Source organism: Anolis sagrei, chromosome 2, assembly GCF_037176765.1.
Source record: "Anolis sagrei isolate rAnoSag1 chromosome 2, rAnoSag1.mat, whole genome shotgun sequence".
Lineage (NCBI taxonomy): Eukaryota > Metazoa > Chordata > Lepidosauria > Squamata > Dactyloidae > Anolis > Anolis sagrei.
This window is the reverse complement of record NC_090022.1, coordinates 156,767,770-156,792,085: the sequence shown is the minus strand read 5'-3', so window position 1 is coordinate 156,792,085 and position 24,316 is coordinate 156,767,770. Positions and strand designations below refer to the sequence as shown.

Below are 24,316 nucleotides of genomic sequence, written 5' to 3'. Positions count from 1 at the left end.
TGTTCCATTTTATTTTGCATTGGCCCTTGCTGCCTTTTACTCTTTTCCTACTTTAGCTACAACCTAACTGCAACTGCATCATTTATTTATTTATTTATTTATTTATGAACTTTCTATGCTACCTTTTTCCAGTCCTATTCAAATGTACCTCATTCATGAGACCAAGAAATTCAGGGAGAAGCAAAGGGTAAACAAGTCGGCCTCTATCTATGACTTCTCTGTCCCTTCACTTAGGTATGCCAGCTGCATATTTAGCAAAATGGTGTCAGTGGAAGACAGATTATTAAGTCACAAAGGCACCAGTCATTCTTGAAAGCAAAAGAATTCAGAGTGATCTCTCAATGTAGTTTGAGATGACAAGAGCTCCTTTACCGATATTACGTTGCAGAATCATAACAAAGTCTTTTCGGTTTCACTCTCTCTTATGATTTTAGATTCTTTCCATGCAAAGTTGCTTAGAATTAGAAAGTGGTCAGAATGAGAAGAACAGGACATTACTGCAGACGACTTTATGAATATTTCCATTAGTTAGATTGTTCAAAATGTGCATCTTCAACATCAAAATGTATAATCTCACTACAAAACCTAGAGAATATGCTATTTAGCCATCTTCAAGTAACTGAATGTCCTCAGAACAGCTAGACGTAACACTGCAGGAAACAGAGCCTCTCTGTTTATAAAAGAATGCACATTACGCAAGCAACAACATTTTCTCCAACACTGCCTTGACAGAGCCATGACACTGAGAGTCTAACACTGCTTTCAATAAAGGAAGTCATTACCAACATGATTCAGGAAGAATAGCTGTAGGGAGATGCAATTAAACAGACACTCAAGTCATACCAATCTTGCGGTTCCTCCACGACAGCATAATTTACTGAACATGCAAACATATCTTTATTATGGATGATTTGCCTGACTAGACTCAAGGGGATAAGAGGCCCATTCCTTCCTTCCACTGCTTTTTCTTGTGTCAATTTTTAGATGATTTCATATTTTCATCTAGCTTTTTCTTTATTTGTGTGTCTTACACTAGAAGGAACATTGTGCATTAATTTTACCCTATCAAGTTTGTTAAAAAAATACCTCTAGGCACAGTTATTCAGATTAATATTAAAGTGATGTATCCAAAGGACTTCAATGAATACTAAAATTTTACTCTTGCCCTCTGACCAAAATTGAGTGTTAACATAAATGCCCTTCCAAATTGTATGTCTCCACTGTGAAGAAACACTGATATTGATAGTGGATTTCTATAATCAAATACACATTTGAAATTATAATAAGAACATTTACACAACATATTTTCATTTTATCATGAAATGAAATGTACTAGTGAGTACCAAGCATAAGTAAGATAAAATAGAATAGCATTTACTCATGCGTTTTGGATTCTTGGAGTTATCTATTAAATCTGAATAAGACAAATTATTTTCAACAATGTACAAAATGTTCTCTTACATCTTCTGAAGGACTTGAGCCATCACAACTCCGCTGGTTAAATCTTCTACAGTCTGGCATGGTGCTTCGATGTTAAATGTTTGGATCTGAGGAAGAACACAAATTTAGTCAGGTGACATTCACTACATCATGCTAGGTCATTTTGAGATTTCAATATTCATAAGATATTGCCCAACTATAAAATGTAGTAGAGAGAAATGACAAAAGTAAACACTTTAGCCTCAAAGAAAAGATGCCATGTCACAATTAGTACCAAAATTATACATAGAAAGCAGCTAAGTGTAGTTGCTGTAAACCAAGAAGGCCCTGTTCTTAGTACTGACACTGATGTATATCATCTTTGGACCCTAAAAACGGGATCTGCCTGACGTTTCTACTTTTAATCACACTTTTAAAAACTGTACAATACTAAACATGCAGCTCTGTCTTTATTACAATGCTTTCATAGTAATAAACCCTGTGATTTAAAAAAAATATGTTCAATATCTTGGAGAAAATCTTCAGAGGTCGAGGATGAGATGTTTACAGAAATGGAAGCACTTAATAGGCAAGCCCTTTGCCAATCTCCCCCTGTTGAGTGAGGTTTACTATATTTTGTGCTCTTTGGCAGTAGCTTATTTTTTAAAAAAAAAAAAAATCTAGTTGTTATACCTATTCTCACTTCACTGCCATTTAATGGAAAGTGTCTGCAGAATCTAAGGTTCCTTGCTTCCTTCACTCACATGAAACATAATTTGACAATTCATAAAACTGGAAGCACATTGGTCCATGTTATTCTGTTACCAAGTAGGCTTTCTGAACAAAAACTAAACAAAAATTGCTTCTCTTTTCAGAAAATGAAAGCCATTTTTGAATACAGTTCAACTATATGCATCCTCAACGGTTTGTTGTTGTTTTTTAAGCAATAGAAGGTAATGGTTCCCATACTTGAGATTTTCTCCCTTATGAGTAAAGTATTTATGCAATTCTTCCTTTGAAATAGGAAGCTAACATCCTGAAAAAAAGAACAGGAATACAATCTAGGCCTGTCGAAGTTCATCCAGGTGCTACATTGTTTCATATGGAAAAAATTATTTGCAGGGCAAGTCTGTAGACATACAATCCACCCTAACCAGTTCTCAAAATGTTTACAAACGAGTTAAAGCACTTGGTCATGTTTTATGAGCAGCTTAACTCGTGTTCTTGCGTAAGTAATAAAAACAGAAGAATCTTTGGATGTTTCAATAAGCCAACCCCACCCTGCTAATTAATTATTCCTCACCTTGGACAAAAACATATGACTGGAAGTTTCCTGTCAGTTTGTCACTTTTGACAATGATAAAATAATTTACATTTTTAACAATACAGATGTTCCTGTCAAGGAAAGTGTGTTGCTATTTTATCTGTCAGACAATATCAGATGAAGTAGAATCAAGCGCATAAAAACTGTTTTGCTGTTTACGATGTAACTCATCTCAACAATTTTGAATGTTAAGTTATTTCTGTTATTTCCTACTGGCTGGCCTGGAAGGAAGTTCCTCAGGATACGTATTATATTTTACAATAATAATTACAATACCAATCCCCTCATCCAGGACTTATTGGGTCTATTCAGACACTGCAAATTTAATACAATAATGCACAATTTATTAGCACATTCACAGGATTATTCCCTTTCCTTGTGATGTTTGAGTACTTGCTGGTTAAACCATAGTTTCTTGTGAAATCTGAATCAGAAGGTATGATTTTAGTTATTCATAAGAACAGGATATTAAGCCATGGTTCAATATCATGGCTTGCAAGGATTGCTTAAACCACTATTTTTCAATGTGGATACCATAAAAATATAAACTGATTAAGCCCCAGAAATGCTAGATTAAGTTGCAAATGAGAGGAAAGCACACAAACAAAAGAATAATTATGTCACAGAAAAAGGATTTATCAGTCTAGGAGTTCTGATAAATGAGATCCCGGCTTGTTGTTAAGGGAGTTTCTCTTCTCTTTAACCAGAAAATTATTGTAAAAGACAACTTTCAAGTTTTGTTTTGTTTTTTTACTTTTTAACAGGAGCACACTGACTATGTGGTGGGGTAAATACAAATTCAAAAGAAAGCTCTACTATATTCATGCCATTTCTCTTTTTTGGATCCCTAACAATTTCCAAAAAAGACATGGCAATGAAATAATAAATTGTGTTGTCGAAGCTTTCATGGCCAGAATCACTGGGTTTCTGTGAGTTTTCCACAGCCATATATATACAGCCATATATTATATATAAACCTCATTTGTCTAGTTTCCAACAGACCTCACAACCTCTGAAGATGCCTGCCACAGATGTGGGTGAAATGTTAGGAGAGAATGCTTCTGGAACATGGCCATACAACCTGGAATACTCACAGCAACCCAAACAAGAATTTCTTTTGCCCTGGTTAAGCCTAAAGTATTCTCAGGAATTAAAGAGCTACAACAGAACATGTCTGTTACCAAGAAATATTATACATCGTTTTTCTAAAATATCACAGCTTCCAAAAGAGTACCATAAGTACAGCAGAACACCTTTTCTTTCTTTCTGCTTAGGAAATATGTATGCTAATATTGATTAAGTGTTCACCAAACCATTCATTAGATGTCTGCAAAGCTTTTGCAAATGTAAGTTCTAATTGCAGCCCATGTAGTACTTGATCTTTAAATATAGTTGAACTACTTTAACTGAAACATATATAACCTTTTTTTAAAAAAAATGTTAATTTTGCAAAATAAGATAGAGAAACTTTCTCCAAACATTATGCTTCAGTTCAGAAACAATACTATTGTTCAGATATGCCAGGAATTATTGTGCATTGTATTGTATTATTGTTAATAAAAGCTTTTCTCATTTGTGGCTGTTAATTACTAAACACATTCTGTTCCACAAATCAATAAACTATTTCCCTAATGACTTTTACCACTTAGAATCGACTGGTTTTTAAAAAGCTATAAAATTAGTTCTGCAAGGATTTATCATAGAGAAAAAATGTCCTACAGATTTATGACTTTTCTAAATGCTTTGGTTCTATACAAATAGCAGTAATGAGGAGCTCTCTATAGAGATTTTAGTTACACTGATGAGTCAGTTATGGGAATCATTACAGTCATATCAAAACCTGTCAGATTAATGAATATAGTAGTGATATGTAGGATCAACTAACCAATCAAACTCATTGACCATTTACAAACATATAAGGTAACTGAAAGATGAAATTTGTTCAGTTCTTTAGGCTCATTGCAGGACAGACAATATATGTAATCTTCAGAACTTTCCACTTCAACACTCCCCATTGCTAAATATCATCCATGCTTTTGTAACTATACCCCATGGATCTATCTTTAGTAATGACTTTAGCCACGGTAAGCATTGAGAAGCAGAATTACCTTGCTAAGCTAGTGTCTTCTTGTTCCCTTTCAAAGTGTCAAATATGACCTGCAAACTATCAAACTGGGGCCCAAAATAGATGACAGTTTTAGGGATGGGGTGATCATTCATCTGACAACCTCTAAGATTTTAAAAAACCTAATATTAACCTCATCAACAAGATATAGATTAAGATTAAAAAGTTATTATTATTCTATTCTTGGAACTGCAGAATGTTACTTCCCCAAAGACACACTGAGGCTTAACAATAAACATTTTATATTGATTGCCCTTTAATGGTAAGGGTTAAAGTGGTATGAAAATATAATGTCCATGTTTCTGCTGCTCCCTACAACTTCGTGTAATCAATCATCATCCTTATATACATTGAATTGTAAATTAACTAGGTACATTTAAAGCTCATGAATTTACCCTTCCAGAAAGTTATGCTATTTTTATTGTCCGGTAAGGACAAAGACATCAACATGTATGGGATACATCTTTCTACATTACAAATGAGAAAAGCAGATATATGAAGCATAAGAAACAAGGGCAAATGAGATAATTACCCAATTTCTTTGATTGAAGATATACTTTTCCTCATATAAACTTCCCTTAAAACAGGATGCATTGTAAATCACAGGTGCTTTTCATATAAACCTTTTTTTTTGGCAGTACTGAAATAAGTATGGATTTTACAATAGAAGAAATACAGTAGAGTCTCGCTTATCCAACCTTCAGTGTTATCCGACACTCTTATCCAATGTCCCCACCCCGCTTTTCCTCCAGCATTTCCCCTTTAAAGGCCATGTTTTTAGTTTCCTTCTTTCTTTCCCATTTTGGCCAGTACCATTGTGCGGACTCCAAATCAGGAGCCAGAGTATAATGGTTCAGCCTCTCCTTCCCCCTCTACAAACACAGCAATGGTCCAGTCCAAGTTGGAAGGAGACGCTGTGGCTACGCGTGAGTTTGTAGGAAATATGGGAAGAGAAACGAATGAAGGTGGGCAGTTGTCTTGAGGATTCGTGTAAGTGTGCTATCTACCTTTTCATTATAATTCCTTGTTTGTTGCTCTTTTTTCCATCAGTAGTGAGCGAGTTCCCTCCTTTTGTCTGGAAAACTAAACAGAAGGAGAACTCACTCACCATTGATGTCTGCCAGGATAGAGATATGTACTTCAACTCCCAGAAGCCTTCATATTATCCAACATTTTCATTTATCAGACGTCCTGATGGCCTGTTTATGTTGGATAAGGGAGACTCTACTGCATTTAAAAATACTATAAACTGGTTGGTAAAAATCAAAGAAGTATAGATGGATACCCTATATGCCAAAGGTGCTAACTTTTGCTTTCGCAATGTAGAAAATAGACAAATTATATAAACAAATTCTGTATCCCATTTCACTTTGGTACCACCTTTTTGTAGGTGCATGTCTTCAACATAGGATGACTCTAAGTTCAATCTATCACAGTGTTTTCTTAGCAAGATTTGTGCAGAGGAAGACTGCCTTTCCCTTCCGCTGAGACTGAAAGGGCCACATAGTACGAGTTCCAGTTCTAGGAGCAAGAGGGATAGCAAATTCTTGCTTACCGGTAATACGGCTGTGTGGCTTTAATTTATAATTACTTCATATAATTGTTTGGTTTTAATTATATCTGTTCTGTACTCAATTTTAACACGATTAATGTGTTTTTACAATGTCTTACCATGTTTTAATTATATTCTTTTGTACAATCCCAACATAGCCTATTTATGTTTCCCAATATAGTGTGCACACATCTTTCTTTATGTGTGAAAGATCTGTGTAATTTTTGCATTGCTTTATGGTTTGCTGTAATAAAGACATTGTTTATGTTGATGTTGACCTAGTAGATTTCACTGCTGAGCAGGGAACCCTAGTTTCCAGAGTCATAGTCCAATGCTAAAAGGATTACATCACACTGGCACTTCTTTAATTACACATTTACTCCTGAGGCTTGAATGTCAAGCTCCAGTGCATATGAGGGAGTGGATTACAAACCACAAATGCTCATGTGAAAATCCAAAACAATCAAAGAATGTGCAACTTTATCCATTTTCAATTATCCTTGACTATATTCTTTGCCTTTTGGTTTTTAGCAAACTTGCGTTCCGAAAAAGATATTCAGTGCTTCTCACTTCACTACTTCAAAAAATTATTTCTCTGCTCCTGTGTTTGCCTCATTCATCTCGTATACTTTCTAATCTTTCGTCTTTAAAAACAAATCTCTGCAGAGTCCAGAGTATAAAAGGACACATTCACACATGGATCCATATCCATCTTACACATCCACATAAAAAGAGTCACACTCCTTTCTCCACTCCTGGAAAAAGATCTCAGATTTTCCCCACTCAGTTCCTGCATGAATGATCCTGTTGCAAAGAATGTTTGCATGTTAAAACTTCCAAAAATAATTACTTTACATTGAATAGCTAATCAGTACCCTAAACCACAGCTTCTTAAACTCTGGGCCCTGATCCCAGGTGGGGTCCCCTTAGCTCAATTTGACAACAATAAAAGGTTTCTGAATGCCACTTTCACACAAATCTATTGTGCTGTGTACACAAATCTGTTGCCCACAAAAAGAAAAATCAGTCTATTAAAGCAAACCTTGTAAATGCAGATTTATTGCTAGATTGTTTTTAGCTTGAAGGTAATTTTATGTAATAGTTTACTGTAAGAAACAAAGTTGGTGTATATTAACACATCAGAAAGCAAAAGTATCACTATCTCAGGCACCCATGTGTATGATTATGGAATGTATTGGAATTCCAGATAAAGGATGCTCAATGTGTACTAAGAAAACAGATTCAAACTGTCTGTGGCACAAACCTATCAACTGCTACAGTGCCCAAGAAGTAAGGGAGGTTTCTTGGTCTTTCTCGAAGGCCTCACTCCAAGTAGCCTATAAAATGTAGCAAGACATGTGCATATAAGTGACCCAGCTGTATTTCCAATACATTTGCTTGGTATCATCTTTGCAGGCACAATTTAAATCCTTCGGGCCTTAAAAAATACTGGGCCTGTCTGATTAAAATGCCATGCTTTTAATTATCATTTTTGCTTTAAAATTGCATCCTACTGTGTTTGGGTGTGCTCTTTATGATCTGCATGCAGTTTTATTTTATAGAGTATTTATATAAATACAATAATACATTATTTCTATTTTTCTTAAACGATCTATAGAATTTCTTATACGACAGCATTAAGGGAACCATGTGAATAGTTAGGTGAACTGCCTTTCAAGTCATTGGGTCTTGAGTGGGGAAAATCCTGTTTTTCTTGGATATTGTTTTGATTTCAATTTGTACAAATCGGAATATAAATCAAACAATCCTAACTTCCAGAAGTGATCATAAGGGAAAAGATATTTTCTGAGATCAGCAGAACTCTAACTGCTTAGGTCTGCCGAAAACCAAACACAGCAATTTCAGAATAAACAACTCATGAGCGTATTATCTAGAACAGGGGTCCCAAAACTCAGGCCTCTGGGCCAGATACGGCCCCCCAAGGTCAACCTAAATCTGAAATTACTTGAAGGCACATAACAACAACAATCCTAATGAACTTGACTATCTCATCAGCTAAAACCACGACCACGCTTTCCATTGCAAGACTGGTAAGGATATGTTGGTTAAAATTGTTCCTCATTTAAAATATTGTATTGTGCTTTCGTGGTTTTTTGAACTATAAATAAGGAATTTATTCATGTGTTTTAAACAATAGTCCACCCCCCCCCCCCCCCACCCCAAACAGTCTCAGGGATCATGACCCAGCCCTTGACTTAAAAAGTTTGAGGACCTCTCATCTAGAACATGTCAACCACAGGTTTGGTTGCCTTGGTGGATGATATACGCAGAGAGCTAGACAGAGGGCCGTTTCCATGTTGGTACTCCTAGACCTCCTGGCAGTTTTTGATACCATTGACCATGGTATCCTTCTGGGCCAACTCGCTGGGATGGGATTGGGAGGCACTGTCTTACAGTGGCTCTGTTCCTTCCTGGAGGGTCATTCCAATCCCTGACCACTGTCCTGTGAGATTACTCAGGGTTCCATTTTGTTCCCCATGCTGTTCAACATATACATGAAACTGCTGGGAGAGGTCATCTGGAGTTTTGGTACCACCTACTCCTTCCCACCTAAAGCCAAGGAAACTGTCCTGACACTAAAGCAGTGTTTGTCATCAGTAATGGACTGGATGTGGGCAAACAAACTGAAGCTTAATCCAGACAAGACAGAGGTGCTTCTGGTCAGTTGGAAGGCAGATCGGGAAATACGGATCCAGTCTGTGCTGGACAGGGTTACACTGTCTCTGAGGACACTGGTCCGCAGTTTGGGGGTCCTCCTGCACTCAGCATTGAACCTGGAGGCCCAGGTATCTGCAATGGCCAGGAGGGCATTTTTACAATTAAAACTTGTGCGCCAACTGCACCAGTTCCTTGAGAAGCCGGATCTGGCCACGGTGGTACATGGCTTAGTTACATCCCGTCTGGATTACTGTAACGGTAGGCTTCTAAAGAAAAAGGTATTTAATATCAAGTCACAGGTCGCTACAGTTTTTAGTTTTGAATACACTTTTAAGGTTTTTATCTGGTTTTTTTAATAATAATTATATTTAATTCTGTTATAATATTTGTATATTTTAAAATTGCATTGAAATGCTTTCACTGTAAGCCACTTTGAGTCTCCTTGTGGAGAAAAAAGTGGGATATAAATAAACATAACAACAGCAGCAACAACAAGCAAGCAAGCAGGCAGCAAAAGTTTGAAAGGAAAATTTCCAGACAATTTCAGAGGCTGTATGATAAAAGAGCATAGTGATCATGTCTGGAATGCTGCAAAAGCAGCCACCCCAAGATATTACACTTGCTACACACTGACAACAGCCAGCTTCAACAAATGCACAGCTGTATTTATATATTACAACATGATAGCAATCTGGACTGCAGAAGTCATGATGTGTTCATAGGCCAGTCATTCCCACCCTGCTCCTTTCTTACACTCTGGGTAAACAAACTGGGAAGTCACTGAATCCTGGTCTATAAAGAAGCAATTACCAATTAACCCTTTATTAAATGAAATGGAAAACTGTGATTATTTGTAACTTCCTGGTTTCTTTGCCTGCCCAGGCAAAGGAAGGCTCAATCAGGTTACATGCCCCAAGACACCACTCATGTAAATAATGGTATATTAAGCCAGAACTGATAGCTTTATTGTGATGTCTAATTATGAGCACAGAGTTATAAACATTAAAATGTGGAAAGGCAAGTCCAGCAGTGGACGTACCTTATGCATCTTGCTTTTTCATTCATCAGAGTCCAAACTGTTCAATATACAGCTGTTAAAATGAAAGTTCAAAAATACTGCCTTGTAGAATATGGCATTTATAAATTACAACTATAGTCTCACTCTCCCATCCATCCCACATCTGCAGATTCAAAGTTTAAGAAGGCAGCTTTCCCCCCAATTTTTCTAATACAGTTTGAGCATCCCTTATTTGAAATTCTGAATTCCAAAATACTTCAAATTCCAACATTTTGCACGCAAGTGGCTGAGATAGTGATGTCTTTACTTTCAGATGCTTCGATGGGCACACACAAAAATTATTGAAAATATTGTGTATAAAATTACCTTCAATCTATGCATATAAGTTGTATATAAAACAGAAATGAATGTATTGTTTAGACGTGAGTCCCTTCTCCAAGGTACCTCATTACATACGTGCGTGTGTGTACGTACACAAATACTGCTATTCCAAAATTCCAAAAATCTAAAATCCAAAACACTTCTGGTCCCTAGCATTTCAGATAAAGGATAAGAAACACTTAAATACTGTACCTTAAATTAATCAACCAATTTGAAAACAAAACTTCACCCAGGTACCAAGTAGGTATTCATGTGTCACACTACTTGAAAAAATATAGGATCACTTAGCTAAGGACACAGTCCAGAGAAAAAGCAAGAAGATTCATGTGTATTAGTTATTAATGGGGTTTTAGTATTGTACTGTACACCTCTGAATATACGGTACCTCTAAAGTTCAGTGTTTTATAGGCTATCCTCAGAAAGTGAAGTTCCAGTAACAAAACTAGTCACATGTGCTCACAGTACCTTTGAAACTAACAGATAGAAAGAAGTTTATAGCATAAGCTTTTACAGATTCAAGTCTACGTGGTCAGATGCACTTCAGAACTTCTTTCTCTCAAGGGAGCTATAGATTGTTAAAGTGATGCAGAGCCAACCTTAAGTAATTGGGCCACAAAGTGGAGTCCACGACATGAGCGTGTGGAGAAGAACAAACCATAGACCACCTATTACAATGCAGCCTGAGTCCTGCCACATGCACAATGGAGGACCTTCTTATAGCAACACCAGAGGCACTCCAAGTGGCCAGCTATTGGTCAAAGGACATTTTATATAATACCAAGTTTTTAAACTTTGTGTTTTCTCAAACACATCACAACTGATACGATAAAAAAAAATGTTGAAGTCCAAACTTCTCAACAAAAAAAGAATACCTCCAAAAATACACCAGTGGTCTGAGCAAAGATGAAGTAGGTTGAAAAAAATAATTTTGCCTACCCTCACTCAGATTATATAATATCCCTGTATATTTTTCTACAAGGCTTCATGAACAGCAGCAGAAGAAACCAGCTACAGGAACTCTGCTTCTTGTGTGCACACACTGGGCTCAATATACTGGAGTAGCCACAACAACAATAGAATACAGTGTATGTTCAGACTTATTGTCTCTTTGCAAGGGTCTCTACAAAATACAGAGAAGCACAGATCCATAAGAGTATTTTCCATATATCCCTCTGTATGACACATGCCAAGAAATAACCCTTTGGAAATAATTCTCTTGTAGTAAATATACTCTGTATATTTGTGAATGTGCGTATCTATCTATCTATCTCCATCTTCACACAGATTATCCTCAAAATTGAATGCAGGAGACCTACTAACTTTGTTCAAAGAACACCAATAACAGGAGCATGTTGGCAGATTTTCATTTACCAATTTATAATTGACTTGAAGAAGATCTCAAACTATGTTTGGAAACCATAATTAGAAAAGTGTTTTGTCTCCCCCAGATTAATACATTGTAAGAATAAACTCCCAGGAGGTAGTAATGTCATTCTATGGCTAAAACACAGATTCCTTTGACACTAGTCTACAATGGATTAAAAAAATATATGTTTAAATACGAATTATATTCCATAAACATTTACTTCCATGATTTATAAACACTTGAAAAGTGGAGGAATAGATTTAGAGAAACCAAACACATTTAAAGAAAGGTATTGGAGATATTTGGAGCAAGGCTGCATAGATAAAGATTGTGAAATAACAAGGTCAGGACTTTAAAAGTGATCTATCATCTAACATGAAAGATACCCAAGGACAGAAAGATAGATGCAAATAGCACAGTTGCAGTTTTTACACACATCAGAAAAGCCAACCTCACTTCTTCGAAAAGCAAACCAGTTGTAACTTCTGTATTTTCAAATACAGATAGACTATCCCTTCTCCAAAATACTTGGGCCAGAAGTAGTTTGGATCTTGAATTTGTATGGGCTTCAGAATATTTTGTTGTTGTTCTCCTTCCAGTCATTTACGACTTATGGTAACCTAAAAGCGAGTCTATCATGGAATTTTCTGGAGCCAAGAGTGTGTGACTCAGTGCCAGAATGGGTTTCTATTTATGAGTGGGTATCAAAGCCTAATCTCCAACACTCAAACCATTATACCATGCTGGCTCTTTAGAATATTTGCACATGTGGAAAGTTTTTAAGAATGGGCCTGGGAGTGCTGTATGGGGGTTTGAACTGCTTGTTACTTGTTTTAATGAGATTTTAACTAGGTTGTTTTTGAAACTGTAATATTTAATTCTATTTAATTTTTTATATTTTGTAGATTTTTAATTTGTATAGTTGTGAAGGCTGTCAGCTGGGTTGAATCACAGTCAGACTCCTAGTTAAGAACAGGGGGTGACACAACAGGAAGTGAGAGAAATTTGTCTCTAGGAAGGAAAATTCACTCTTGGAAGAGTTATCGTGTGGAAAAGGTTTCTCCACTGAAGCTTTATCACCAATCCTTGTTTCTACAAAAGTCAAATTTTGCAAAATCCCTTGAATCGGGAAAGGCGAGGTTAACTCTATTACTCATTTCCACCTAATGCTAAGGGAGCCATTCAGATCCTAAAGCAGTGCCTTGCAGCTGTAATGAGGGCTAACAGACTGAAAATCCAGACAAGCCAGAGGTCCTCTTGGTCAGTTCTGGGACCAATTGGGGTGTAGGGTGGCTACCTGTGCTCGGCGGGGTTACACTCCACCTGACGACACAGGTCTGCAGTTTGGGTGTCCTCCTGGATTCAGCACTGATTCTTGAAGCTCAGGTGTCAGCGGTGACAAGAAGGGCTTTCGCACAATTAAACTTGTCCACCAACTACACCGTACCTCGAAAAATCTGATCTGGTCCATGCCTTATTTACATCTCGGATGGATTACTGCAATGCACTCTACATGGGGCTGTCTATGAAGACGGTTCAGAAACTGCAATTAGTGCAGAGAGTAGCAGTTAAATTTCTAAGGGAGCTGACTATAGGAAGCACAGTACTCACTTGTTAAAACAGCTCCACTGGCTGCTTGTGAGTTTCTGGGCCCAATTCAAAGTGCAGGTTATCACCTACAAAGCCCTTTACGTCTCAGGTCCACCTAATTTGCTTGACCGCGTCTCCCCCTGTGAACCAACTCAGGCCTTAAGGTCCTCTGGGGAGGCCCTTCTCACAGTCCCACTGTGGGAATGAAAAGAAAGGGCCTTGGCGGTAGTGGCCCCCTGGCTTTGGAATTATCTCTCTAAAGAAACCACACAGGCACTAACTTAGTAAAGAATTAAAAACCTGAACATGGAAGCTGGCTTCCGAAACCAGTGGATTAATTTTCATTATGATGGTGGTCTTTTAGCCTTGACAATCAATACCTATTGATTTTAAATTGTTTTGCTCCATAGTGCAATATAATAAATAATAATAGTAATAATAATAATCTTTATATCCTGCCACGATTTCCCAAAAGGGACTCGGGGCAGCTCACAAGGCACTATAACTGTAGTATATAACATAAACGGTACATGAATATAAAACAGTATCATATAAAGTTATAAAAAGTACTATTAACACATAAAATAAAATAAAAACAAAGTTTAAAATGCAGACCATCTGTAGTTAAAACTAGCTGCTTCAAGTTACAACTAATGTACCAAAGTTGTGGGCCAATTTGAGCCTACTCAAGGCCAAAGGCCTGCTTGAAAATCCATGTTTTAGGCTGGATCGGAAGGAGTCAAGGGTGGGGGTAACATAATTTCTTTTACAAGGGTATTCCAGAGCTGGGGAGCCACCACCAATAAGGCCCTCTCTCTCATCCCCACCAACTGTGCCTGTGACAGTGGTGGGACCAAGAGAACGGCCTCTCCTGCCAATCTCAAAGACCATGCAGGATCATCATCATTTAATTACTTATTAATCGCCCTCCATCCAAGATGCTCTAGGCGATTTACAAGCTAAAATTGTAAAGGATAAAAATACATACATACAGATATTGATAAAATTAACAAAGATCAAAAGCTCTAGTAAAAAGCCAGGTCTTAAGTAAAAGGCCCTAACTCACGAATGGCTCTCACATAGGGCGGCAAGGAATTCTACAAGGCAGGGGCAGAAATAGAAAAAGCTCTGCGTTTGGTCCTTTCCAAGTGCACTTCTCTAAGACCCGGTATATAAGTCACGTTGGGATGGTTGTTGCGACCTCCGATGATGGGAGAATGAGAGACGGTCCCTAAGGTATGATGGACCCTGGCCGTAAAGAATTTTAAAGGTCAGAACTAGCATCTTATACAAGCCACGGTACTCAATTGGAAGCCAATGCAAATGCCACAACACTGGTGCTATATGGCATTTCATGGGTGTTCTTGTGAATAACCTGGCTGCCGCATTCTGAACAATACGGAGCTTTCGGGTCATAGACATCAGAAGGCCAACATACAGGGCGTTGCAATAGTCCAGCCTAGACGTGACCGTGGCATGGATGACTGTTGCCAGAGCCTCATCAGATAGGTAGGATGCCAATTGCCTCGCTTGTCGTAGATGGAAAAAGGCCTGTTTGCTGGCAGCAGTGACCTGAGCTTCCATTGTCAGCTGCGAATCCAAAACGACACCCATGCTCTTAATGGTAGGTGAAGGAGATAGGGCAGCACCCTCGAAGGTGCAAATGGGTCAGACCAATCGAGCGGCCATGCCAGAGAATCTCAGTCTTCGCCAGGTTCACCTTCAGTCTACTAGCACGTAGCCAGTTTGACAGAGCCTCCAGACATAAGGTGAAATTATCTGGTATTGACATTGCTCCAGGCACCAAACGCAGAAGGAGTTGGGTGTCATCCGCATATTGATAGCAGTCTAGGCCGAACCTCCGAGCCAAACTAGCAAGGGGTCTAACATAGATGTTGAAGAGAAGAGGGGAGAGAATTGCACCTTGGGGTACCCCACATAGGAGGGGAGATCTTTCAGAGACTTGATCCATATACTCCACGCATTGGCTCTGGTTTCGGAGAAGTGAGTCGAACCAAGATCACAGAAAGAGATGAAGTCTTGAAAATAGGTAGTCTCCCAAAGCGTATAGGTCTTTACAGGTCATACCTGAACCCTGAATTGAGCCCGGAAAATTGTCAGAAGCTGATTGAGTAGGGGCACAGTATATTTCCTATAGTTAGCCCTAGTTAGTAATATGTTTTTAAACTCAGTAGTTTTTAACCTGTGTATTTATTTACTGTGGTATCATTTTTTTAAAGATTATAATTATTGGTGAAATATGTATGTATACATACACACACACACAAACACATTTATAAATTTCATAAATCAAAACATAGGACAGAGCCGTGGCAGTCCCAAGCGGTGTCAAACTGGGTTAATTCTAGAGTGGAGATGCCCCAAGCCACTTCCACGGGATTTAGGGGCACAAATAAGACACTTAATGGTGAGAGGGGGAGGCCTACAAAAGGAGGCGGCAGCAAAAGGCAGGCCGCAAATAATCCTGACAGGAAAAGCAGCGTCGGGGCCTAATCACGACCAGACCTCGGCCCTTACCCAGGTGAGCAAGCTCTCCCCGAGCTCGGCCCGCTCCAGGCTCTCCACGTTGAACATGGTGCCGTCGAGGGAAAGAAGGAGGAGGAAGGAGGCCTCGGAGACGGGGAGAAGTGGCAGCAGCGGCGGCGGCGTCCAGGCGAGGCCCTCCTCTCTCTCTCTCCGGCTGCCTCCTTCCTCGCTCCTTTCTTCTTCTTCTTCTTCTCCTTCCCTCCTCTTCAGAGGCCAGGCCGGCCGAGCCGGGCCGGGCGGCTGTAGAGCGGCGCAGACACGTCACCGGGATCCGCCCGCGCGCTTCGGAGAGCAACGCGCATGCGCCCGCTTCGCCCCTTCAGTCAGTCAGAGAAGGAAGCAGAATGCGCATGCGTCCGCATCGCCCCTCAGAAGAAGCCGAGTCCACCACTCTGCCCCGCGCATGCGCCCGCCTCGCCCCGTCCTTCCGTCCGTCAGTCAGTCAGTCAGAAGGGAGGGAGGAGCGGAGCAGGCCTTGCTTGCGGCACTGGCGGAGGTACTTCAGGAAAAGAGGTACTGGCCGGCTTCCCCTGCTATTGGTTTCAATGGCTCCCCCTGCTCCTTCGCCTTTCTTCCACTCAGGACCTTCGCTGTGGGAGTGCAGCTGCGTCTACATGCAGCTGTGCTCAATGCTGTCTTATCCTGGGACTGTGCAGTCTGTGGAGGCCTCATGAGTCCTCTTTGGCAGGCAGGGCTCAAGTCCTCTTAAACTGCCCAATCCCTTGCTTCCATAGCATTGGGCCTTGGCTGGCAGTTCAAGTGGGGTCAAGCTGCGTTCAGTCTACAGTGTGGACCAGGCCTATGCAAACTTGGCCCCTCCAGGGGTTTTGGACTCCAACTCCCACAATTCCTAACAGCTGAAAAACTTTGAACGTTGGTCGACATGAAAAGAGATTTAAAGATGGGCTTACAGCTAACCTTATAATCTAGTAACCCATAGGAGCCCCCGGTGGCGCAGTGGGTTAAAGCCCTGCACTGGTAGGACTAAAGACCGACAGGTCGCAAGTTCGAATCCGGGGAGAGGCGGATGAGCTCCCTCTATTAGCTCCAGCTCCTCATGCGGGGACATGAGAGAAGCCTCCCACAAGGATGATAAAAACATCAAATCATCCAGGCGTCCCCTGGGCAACGTCCTTGCAGACGGCCAATTCTCTCACAACAGGAGCGGTTGCTCCTGAGACGACAAAAAAAAATTTAAAAATCTAGTAACACTAATACATTAAATATAATGACTACAGATCTGGCCAGGGTGGTCCATGCCTTAGTCACCTCCAGATTGGATTACTGTAATGCACTCTACGTGGGGCTACCCTTGAAAACGGCCCGGAAATTTCAACTGGTCCAGTGGGTGGCGGCCAGGTTGTTAACTGGTGCTCCTTACAGGGAGAGGTCAACCCTCCTGTTTAAGGAGCTCCATTGGCTGCCGTTCATTTTCTTGTCCCAATTCAAGGTGCAGGTGCTTACCTAAAAAAGCCCTAAACGGTTTGGGACCCGCCAGGCCCGTAGCTAGGATTTCGTTTCGGGGGGGGGGGGGGGCTGAATTTTTTTCAAGGGGGGTTTCGGGGGGGGGGGGGGCTGAGTCTGAGTGAAAGAGGGTCTAGCCTAGCAAACCTTTTGTATCATTACCCCAATACCCCCATACAGATGGGATATATTGAGCATGGTGATCAGATCATGATATGAATAAACATAACAGTTTAAATAATGCACCAGTAAGGCCTTTTTGAGAACCACCATGAGAATTTCAGGGGGGGCTAATGCCCCCCGAGCCCCCCCCCCCCCCCCGGCTACATGCCTGGGACCCGCCTACCTGCGTGACTGCATCTCTGTGTACGAACCCACACGTTCTCTTCGTTCATCTGGAGAGGCCCTACTCACGATCCCACCTCCATCGCAAGCGCGATTGGTGGGGACGAGGGATAGGGCCTTCTCGGTGGTGGCCCCTCGACTCTGGAACTCGCTCCCCAAGTACATTAGGCATGCCCCAACTTTGGCAGTCTTTAAGAGGAGCTTGAAAACGTGGTTGTTCCAGTGTGCTTTCCCAGAATAAGGAAACCCTAAGCAACATGTCCCTATTGCACTTTATGAATGATCTAGGATTGTCTGCTCGCTCCATCTCTCTCCAAATACCCATCCTAGTTAGATGTCACCTTGTCATGCCCAGGATTTTTAAGAATTTTAATTATTAAAATTGGCCCGTCATAGGTTTTTGATGCGTCATGGTGTTACTGTTACTGTTTATTGCTTTGTTTATAAGTTTATTTATTGTCTGTATTGTTGTTTTTTTTACTGATATATTTGGGCTCAGCGTCTTGTAAGCCGCACTGAGTCCTTCGGGAGATCGTAGCAGGGTATAAATAAAGGTTTGTTATTATTATTATATATAATATTATATAATTACTGTTTTATTATTGTGTATTTATATATTTTAAGTTTTAATGCGAGCCGCTTTGAGTCTCCATGTGTAGAGATGAAGCAGGATATAAATGAATAACGTTCCAACTGGAGCTCAGCTGTGACCAACAATACTGTGGAATTCGAAGAAGCTCAAAGAGTACCTAGTAGCACAATCTGATTAGATAATAAACATCTATTGTCTGTGTGCATTGTAAATATTGAAGTAGGGTTTACTCCTGCAGTAGTAGTAAGAATAATTTTATTTCTTACTCGTCTCTCCTCGAGGTGGGTTACAAAATAATAAACACATAAATATTGTAGAAATACTACAATACACGCATTAAAATGTATTTCTATAAAAACTACATATTACAGTGTATTTCTATAAAATACATGTTAAATACACAAAGCATTAAACAGAGCACATACATTTAAAATTCATGCAGTACCTTCAGCATTAGAATATAAAATATGTAAGGCTGAGCAAAGGCAGATAGATGCTTTTGAACTGTGGTGGAGAATTCTGAGAGTGCCTTGGACCGTAAGAAGATCAAGCCAGTCCATACTCCAGGAAATGAAGCCCGGCTGCTCCTTGGGGGGAAGGATATTAGAGGCAAAGATGAAGTACTTTGGCCACATAATGAGAAGACAGGAAAGCTTAGAGAAGACAATGATCCTGGGGGAAAGTGTGGATATAATTGTCCTATATCCACAGATTCAACTAACAATGGCTCAGAAATATTCAGGGGAGGAAAAAAAGATTCCAAAAGTAAACTTTGGGTTTTTCTGCCTGCTGAGTGCTGTGCTAATGTAATAATCGCCTCCAACCGTTTCACAGATCCTTAGACTTTCTTTGGCACTTATTTGAGTTGTCAGGCATTTAAAAAAATAAGGAATTGCATTTGAGCACTCACAGGGCATTCCAGAACTAAACCCCAGGAGATACCAAGGGCCTACTGTACTTCAAAGGAAATCGTGATCATTTGTCCTTTTGCAGTGTTGGAATGCATATGAAAACAAGAGTATTTTGTTGTTGTTTGGGTAAACTATTGTGTGTCGGTTGTGTATGTAAACATACCTGCTCAGGTATGAGTAGGGTTGCTAGAGTGGAAACTGGAGACAGCTTTTGTGCTTTTCAATTGTTTAAGAAAGGAATTCCAGATAACATTGTTCATCCCAACCAGATAACAAGCCACACCTGTCGAAAATCCTCGTCTATACAACCATCAGTATAGCAGCCACCTCCAGTTTTTAGTCTAGCAACCCTAAGGATGAACACATCAGTGTGGTCTAGGGGTTCGAGCATTGGACTGTGACTCTAGAGACCAGAATACAAATCCCCATTCAGCCATGAGTGAGCCTGCACAAATTGCACTCTCTCAGCCCAAAAGGAAGGCAAAGGAAAACCCCTTCAGAACAAGTCTTACAAAGAAAATATTGTGATAGGGTCCCCATTGGCTGCCATAAGTAAGAAATGGTTTGGAACACAACCCTAGGTTTGAGGGCATGTCTAGAGGTGGAAATGGTATGAGGTCAAATCTGAATTGTGAAATTCCCTCAACTTTTGATTCCCCTCCCAGTAACTTTCAGAACATGTCTTTAGGGAGGCGTTACCTCTGTAATATGAGTACTCTACTGTACAGGAATCTGCTTTATATGAAATAAAACCATTGGCTAGCCTAGCTCCTTATGGAATAGTAGTGGGACTGTGAGATTTCAGACAGGGGCCCTCTCTACCTCTCTGAGAGATACCAAAGATTTCATCAAGGGCTTTGAGCACCCTAAGCCACAGAGCCTGTATCTTCTTTCTCAGGGTTGGGATCTGTATTGGATCCAGATATTGTCACACCAACAGCTGTAGATCCTAATCATTATAGCTTGGGATCAAAGTCAGCCACTTTAGAAACTGCAGCCCAGCCACATTTGAGAGCTATATGTTCAACAGCAATGAAACTTGTATTACAGATTAAGCTAGACTAAGGACCCTCAAACTTTTTAAGCCGAGGGCCAATTCATGGTCCCTCAGATTGTTGGGGAACTGGATCATGAAAGAACAATACAATATTTAAAACGAAGAACAATTTTAACCAATAATGGGAAGTGTGGGCCTGCTTTCGGCAGATAAGACAGCCAAGTTAATTAGGACTATTGTTGTTGCCTTCAAGTCGTTTCAGACTTAGGGTGACCCAAAGTTTTGGGCAGGGGCTGGGTAAATGACCTTGGAAAGTTGCATCCAGCCCAGGGACCTTAGTTTGGGGACCCTTGATCTAGACTATATATATATATATATATATATACACTTTATTTTAAATTTGTAGCATATTTTTCTTTATATTTATCTTTTGTTATCCCTTTCTCTCCCTTTGTATGGAGAGAAGGCTAAAAATCCAATTTAAAAAATCCTCCCCAAAGTCGTATCCCAAAGATTCACCTCTTCCTGAGTTCAATCCAGCTCCTGTTTCATAATCTGAATCCCTCACATTGTAAGATCCTCAGGTCCTGTTTTGGGAGAAAGAAGAGATATAAATCAAATAAGTCATACTACTTGTATATCTAGTTTATATCCCCCATTTGGACTAGTGGCAGCATCTCTCCAGAGTCTCAGGTTAGCGGTCTTTTTCATCTGAATCTTTTGACTAGAAATGGCCAAAAGTGAACCCAGGACTTGTTGCATTCAGTGTGTGCAGTCTATCACAGAACACAGTGGATTGGAAAACTTGAACTGCATCAGCTCCACTGACATTAACAATTATTATCCTTTTAAACCTCCAGTTTATTCCAATTGAAATTGCACAGAACAACTTTTTTCCTGGCTAGATGGCAGCCTAACTTGATCTGTTCCTGTTTCTCTAGTGACCTTTACATTGCTTACCTTGGAAATTATCATCTGGGAGTTTCTGCAAGAGCCAGTTCAGGAGCCAATGCAAAAGTGAGTAATCCTGTCTCCCAACTTCATGGCTAGAGACAGCTGCTTCTGCTCATATTGCTGTTTTCTTTGCTCTCTCTCTTTCTGATTCAGTTGATTTCATCTTCTCCCACAGAAAATCATTTTCAGTTTATATTACTCTATAAAGCACAGATCATACTATATCAATAAAAGCATGTACTGAACAGCTGAGAAACGCTACTTTTTCCGCCTAGGTTTTGAGTCTGATGTAATGGCTAAAATGGTCTTTCCCGTGTGTCCTTTATTGCAGCCATAAAATATGATAACTTGGAGATTAATCGTATGAAGAGAGCCAGCATGGTTTGAGCACTGGACTTGGAACTCAATTGTCAGAAGAGTAAAACAGTGGGAAGAGGTCTTCAAGGAGACAGTGATTAATGGGGAATTACGATTCCTGCTCTGTTCAAATAAGCTATTATCTGACTATGATTCATTTTGAATTCATAGGTATTCTTTGTGGGGTTGATACATACAGTTTACACATCTCTTGCTTTTAGAGGGTTTAAAACGTATTTTCAACTTAGATTATAGCATTTGCATATAGTAACATTCTAGGTCACTTCTATATCAGGAGGCATTTATTCTAGTGAAGTTTATGGCATAATACATTCCTTAGTCTTGTGATGCACTCTTTCTTCCTTAGTTCCTTTCTTTATTTTGTTTTCTTAAGTTGACTAGCATACCTACTTTTCTGACATTCCTGATGAGAAGAGTACTATGATGAGTTAACTGAATACAATCTTGATGGCCTTTTTATTGTTACTGTGCATATTGTGCTACTTTATTTGATTTATCTTAATTTTTAATTGTTTTAAATTGCATTAATGTATATTATCAAATGGTATTACAAATACTGAGACATTTCACAACATATTACACTGATATTTTAAGGCTCTGGTTTTGTGTCCTGTAGCATCCTGTGATGGAAGGGTTAATGTAAGTCTTAGTTCTAAAGGGTTGAGTAATCTGTAAGTAAGAGTTCATGGGTGAAAGCAATTAAGGGTGGAGGTATGCAAGAGATAGGTTGCAGCTGCGTGTTTCAAGATATAATGAGCTATCCTTGGGACTGATCTTTGGGAGAGAAGTATTTGTCTTATTTTGGTGGTAGGTGTTGCTAGTTTTCTCCCTGGTCTCTGGATTTTCTGTATCCTGACCTCTTAGAACCCTGGAATTTTGAATCTCTGGACTGTCTTTGGACTGGGTGTTTCAATTGATATATAAGATAGTACATTGGGAGCTCCCGGTGGCACAGTGGGTTAAACCCTTGTGCCAGCAGGATTGCTGACCAAAAGGTCAGTGGTTCAGATCCTGGGAGTGGGTTGTTGCTCCCATCTGTCAGTTCCAGCTTCTCATGCAGGGACATGAGAGAAGCCTCCCACAGAATGGTAGGTAACACATCCGGGCGCCCCCTGGGTAACGTCCCTGCAGATGGCCAGTTCTCTCACACCAGAAGAGGCTTGCAGTTTCTCAAGTCGCTCCTGACATAAAAAAAAATGGGCCTTTGATATCTACTTGGGCTTGGTTCCAAGATCCCCCATGGATTCCAAAATTTCTGAATGCTTTAAGTCCCATTATATTCAATGGCGTTGTAAAATGGCGACCATTATATAAAATGACAAAATTAAGATTTTGCATTTTGGAATGTGGGCAGGGGTGGGGTTTGAAACTATGGATTCAGAATACTTAGATAGGGAAGGCCGTATTCTTGTTAGTGTACTGTTGAGGGAGGGATTTTATGTGGGGGGTTTTTTAAAAAAAAGAAAACTTATTTTTTTGTTTTTGTTTTAAGACTAATCAAGCATGGCTTGACTGATTCCAAAATTATGCTCTAACAACTCAACAACTACAGTATACGTGAAATCTCAAACTACTTACATTTTTCAAACTGCTTACATTTTTATGTATTACTTAGGAGATACAAGATATGTACAAATATTGTTACAATTTAGAACTTTTTTGAATTTTTTGACATGAAGTAGAAGTTTAAAAAAATCAGCAAATGGTTTCTGGGCATTGTCTATTTTGAGAGCATGGGAGCTAAAAGAAGATACTGTACTGGAGGGACCATTGATATGTGTATATTTATGAATAGGCAGGTGTTCTGCACTTCTTTTTAAAACATTACATCATGTATGGCCAGATACTAGAAAAGTGGTAAAACAAAACCGTTGGCAAGTTCTTTTTCTTAAATATCATATCTATGATTAGTCAATGGTTGTGACATATACAAAGCTTTAAGTATTCAATTACAGGTGAACACAATGTCTTCCAATCACCTATATTTTCAAATAGTATGTTTTATTTTTCATGGTATATGATTGCTTAAAGCGACCTGTTTCCTAAGATCATGGAAGTGTTAATTCTTTAGATATGTGACATAGCTCTACATAGTGTTCACATGGTGTGTTTTCAAGTGGAGTATGTTTATTTTTACCCTGAAGAAGTATTAATTTTTTGAAAGATGAAAGATTTAGTTAATGTCTTTAGGGAAAATTGCACAATACAGTTTTCTTGCATTCATTTCACAGATGCAAACAATACAAAAGCCAATTAAAGTGACTTTTAAACAGAAATGGCCTTTTAAACAGAAATTAGTTCCACAAATGCAGACTAAGAGCCAACAGATCTCCAAGACAGCAGTACAAAAGGGTAACATGTAATGGAAGAATGCCCCATTCCTTTGTGCATGAAGAACAGAAATTATGATTTTATAGTAACAGTGTAACAGTGAAATCCCAGATGTAAAGACATTGATTTACTCCAGCTTACTCCCATGTAACTGTCCAACTTTGACATTTACTTATATCCAAAGAAATGTGGTCCAGATTTCCTTTTATTCTGACTGCCTCATTCCAATTATTTATTGTATTCAATCAGGCACTGGAAGACAGTCTTTCCGAACCTTGCCATGTGGCAACATTTCAGGTTTTCCCACATGAGAAACATTTAACCAGGTCTTTACAGTGTCTCA

At 39.5% G+C, this 24,316-nt stretch overlaps 2 protein-coding genes across 4 annotated transcripts in view; one reads left to right on the top strand and one right to left on the bottom strand.

The window, feature by feature from the left end:
- HOOK3 (hook microtubule tethering protein 3) overlaps positions 1 to 16,300 on the bottom strand; it is a 69,556-nt gene extending 53,256 nt beyond the window's left edge. The window contains exons 1-2 of one of the 2 annotated variants that reach the window (XM_060763687.2): positions 15,993 to 16,300; positions 1,462 to 1,547 (exon numbers count right to left, since the gene is read on the bottom strand). In XM_060763687.2, coding sequence (XP_060619670.2) covers positions 1,462 to 1,547; positions 15,993 to 16,049 — 143 coding nt within the window. In that variant the 5' untranslated portion in view covers positions 16,050 to 16,300. The remainder of the gene's footprint in view (positions 1 to 1,461; positions 1,548 to 15,992) is intronic. The other variant, XM_060763686.2, reaches the window with a different exon arrangement.
- A 58-nt stretch (positions 16,301 to 16,358) lies between these two features.
- Positions 16,359 to 24,316, top strand: part of RNF170 (ring finger protein 170) — a 30,008-nt gene continuing 22,050 nt past the window's right edge. Inside the window, exons 1-2 of one of the 2 annotated variants that reach the window (XM_060763688.2) lie at positions 16,359 to 16,514; positions 21,252 to 21,327. The gene's annotated coding sequence lies outside the window, so the exon portion shown is untranslated. The remainder of the gene's footprint in view (positions 16,515 to 21,251; positions 21,328 to 24,316) is intronic. The other variant, XM_067463975.1, reaches the window with a different exon arrangement.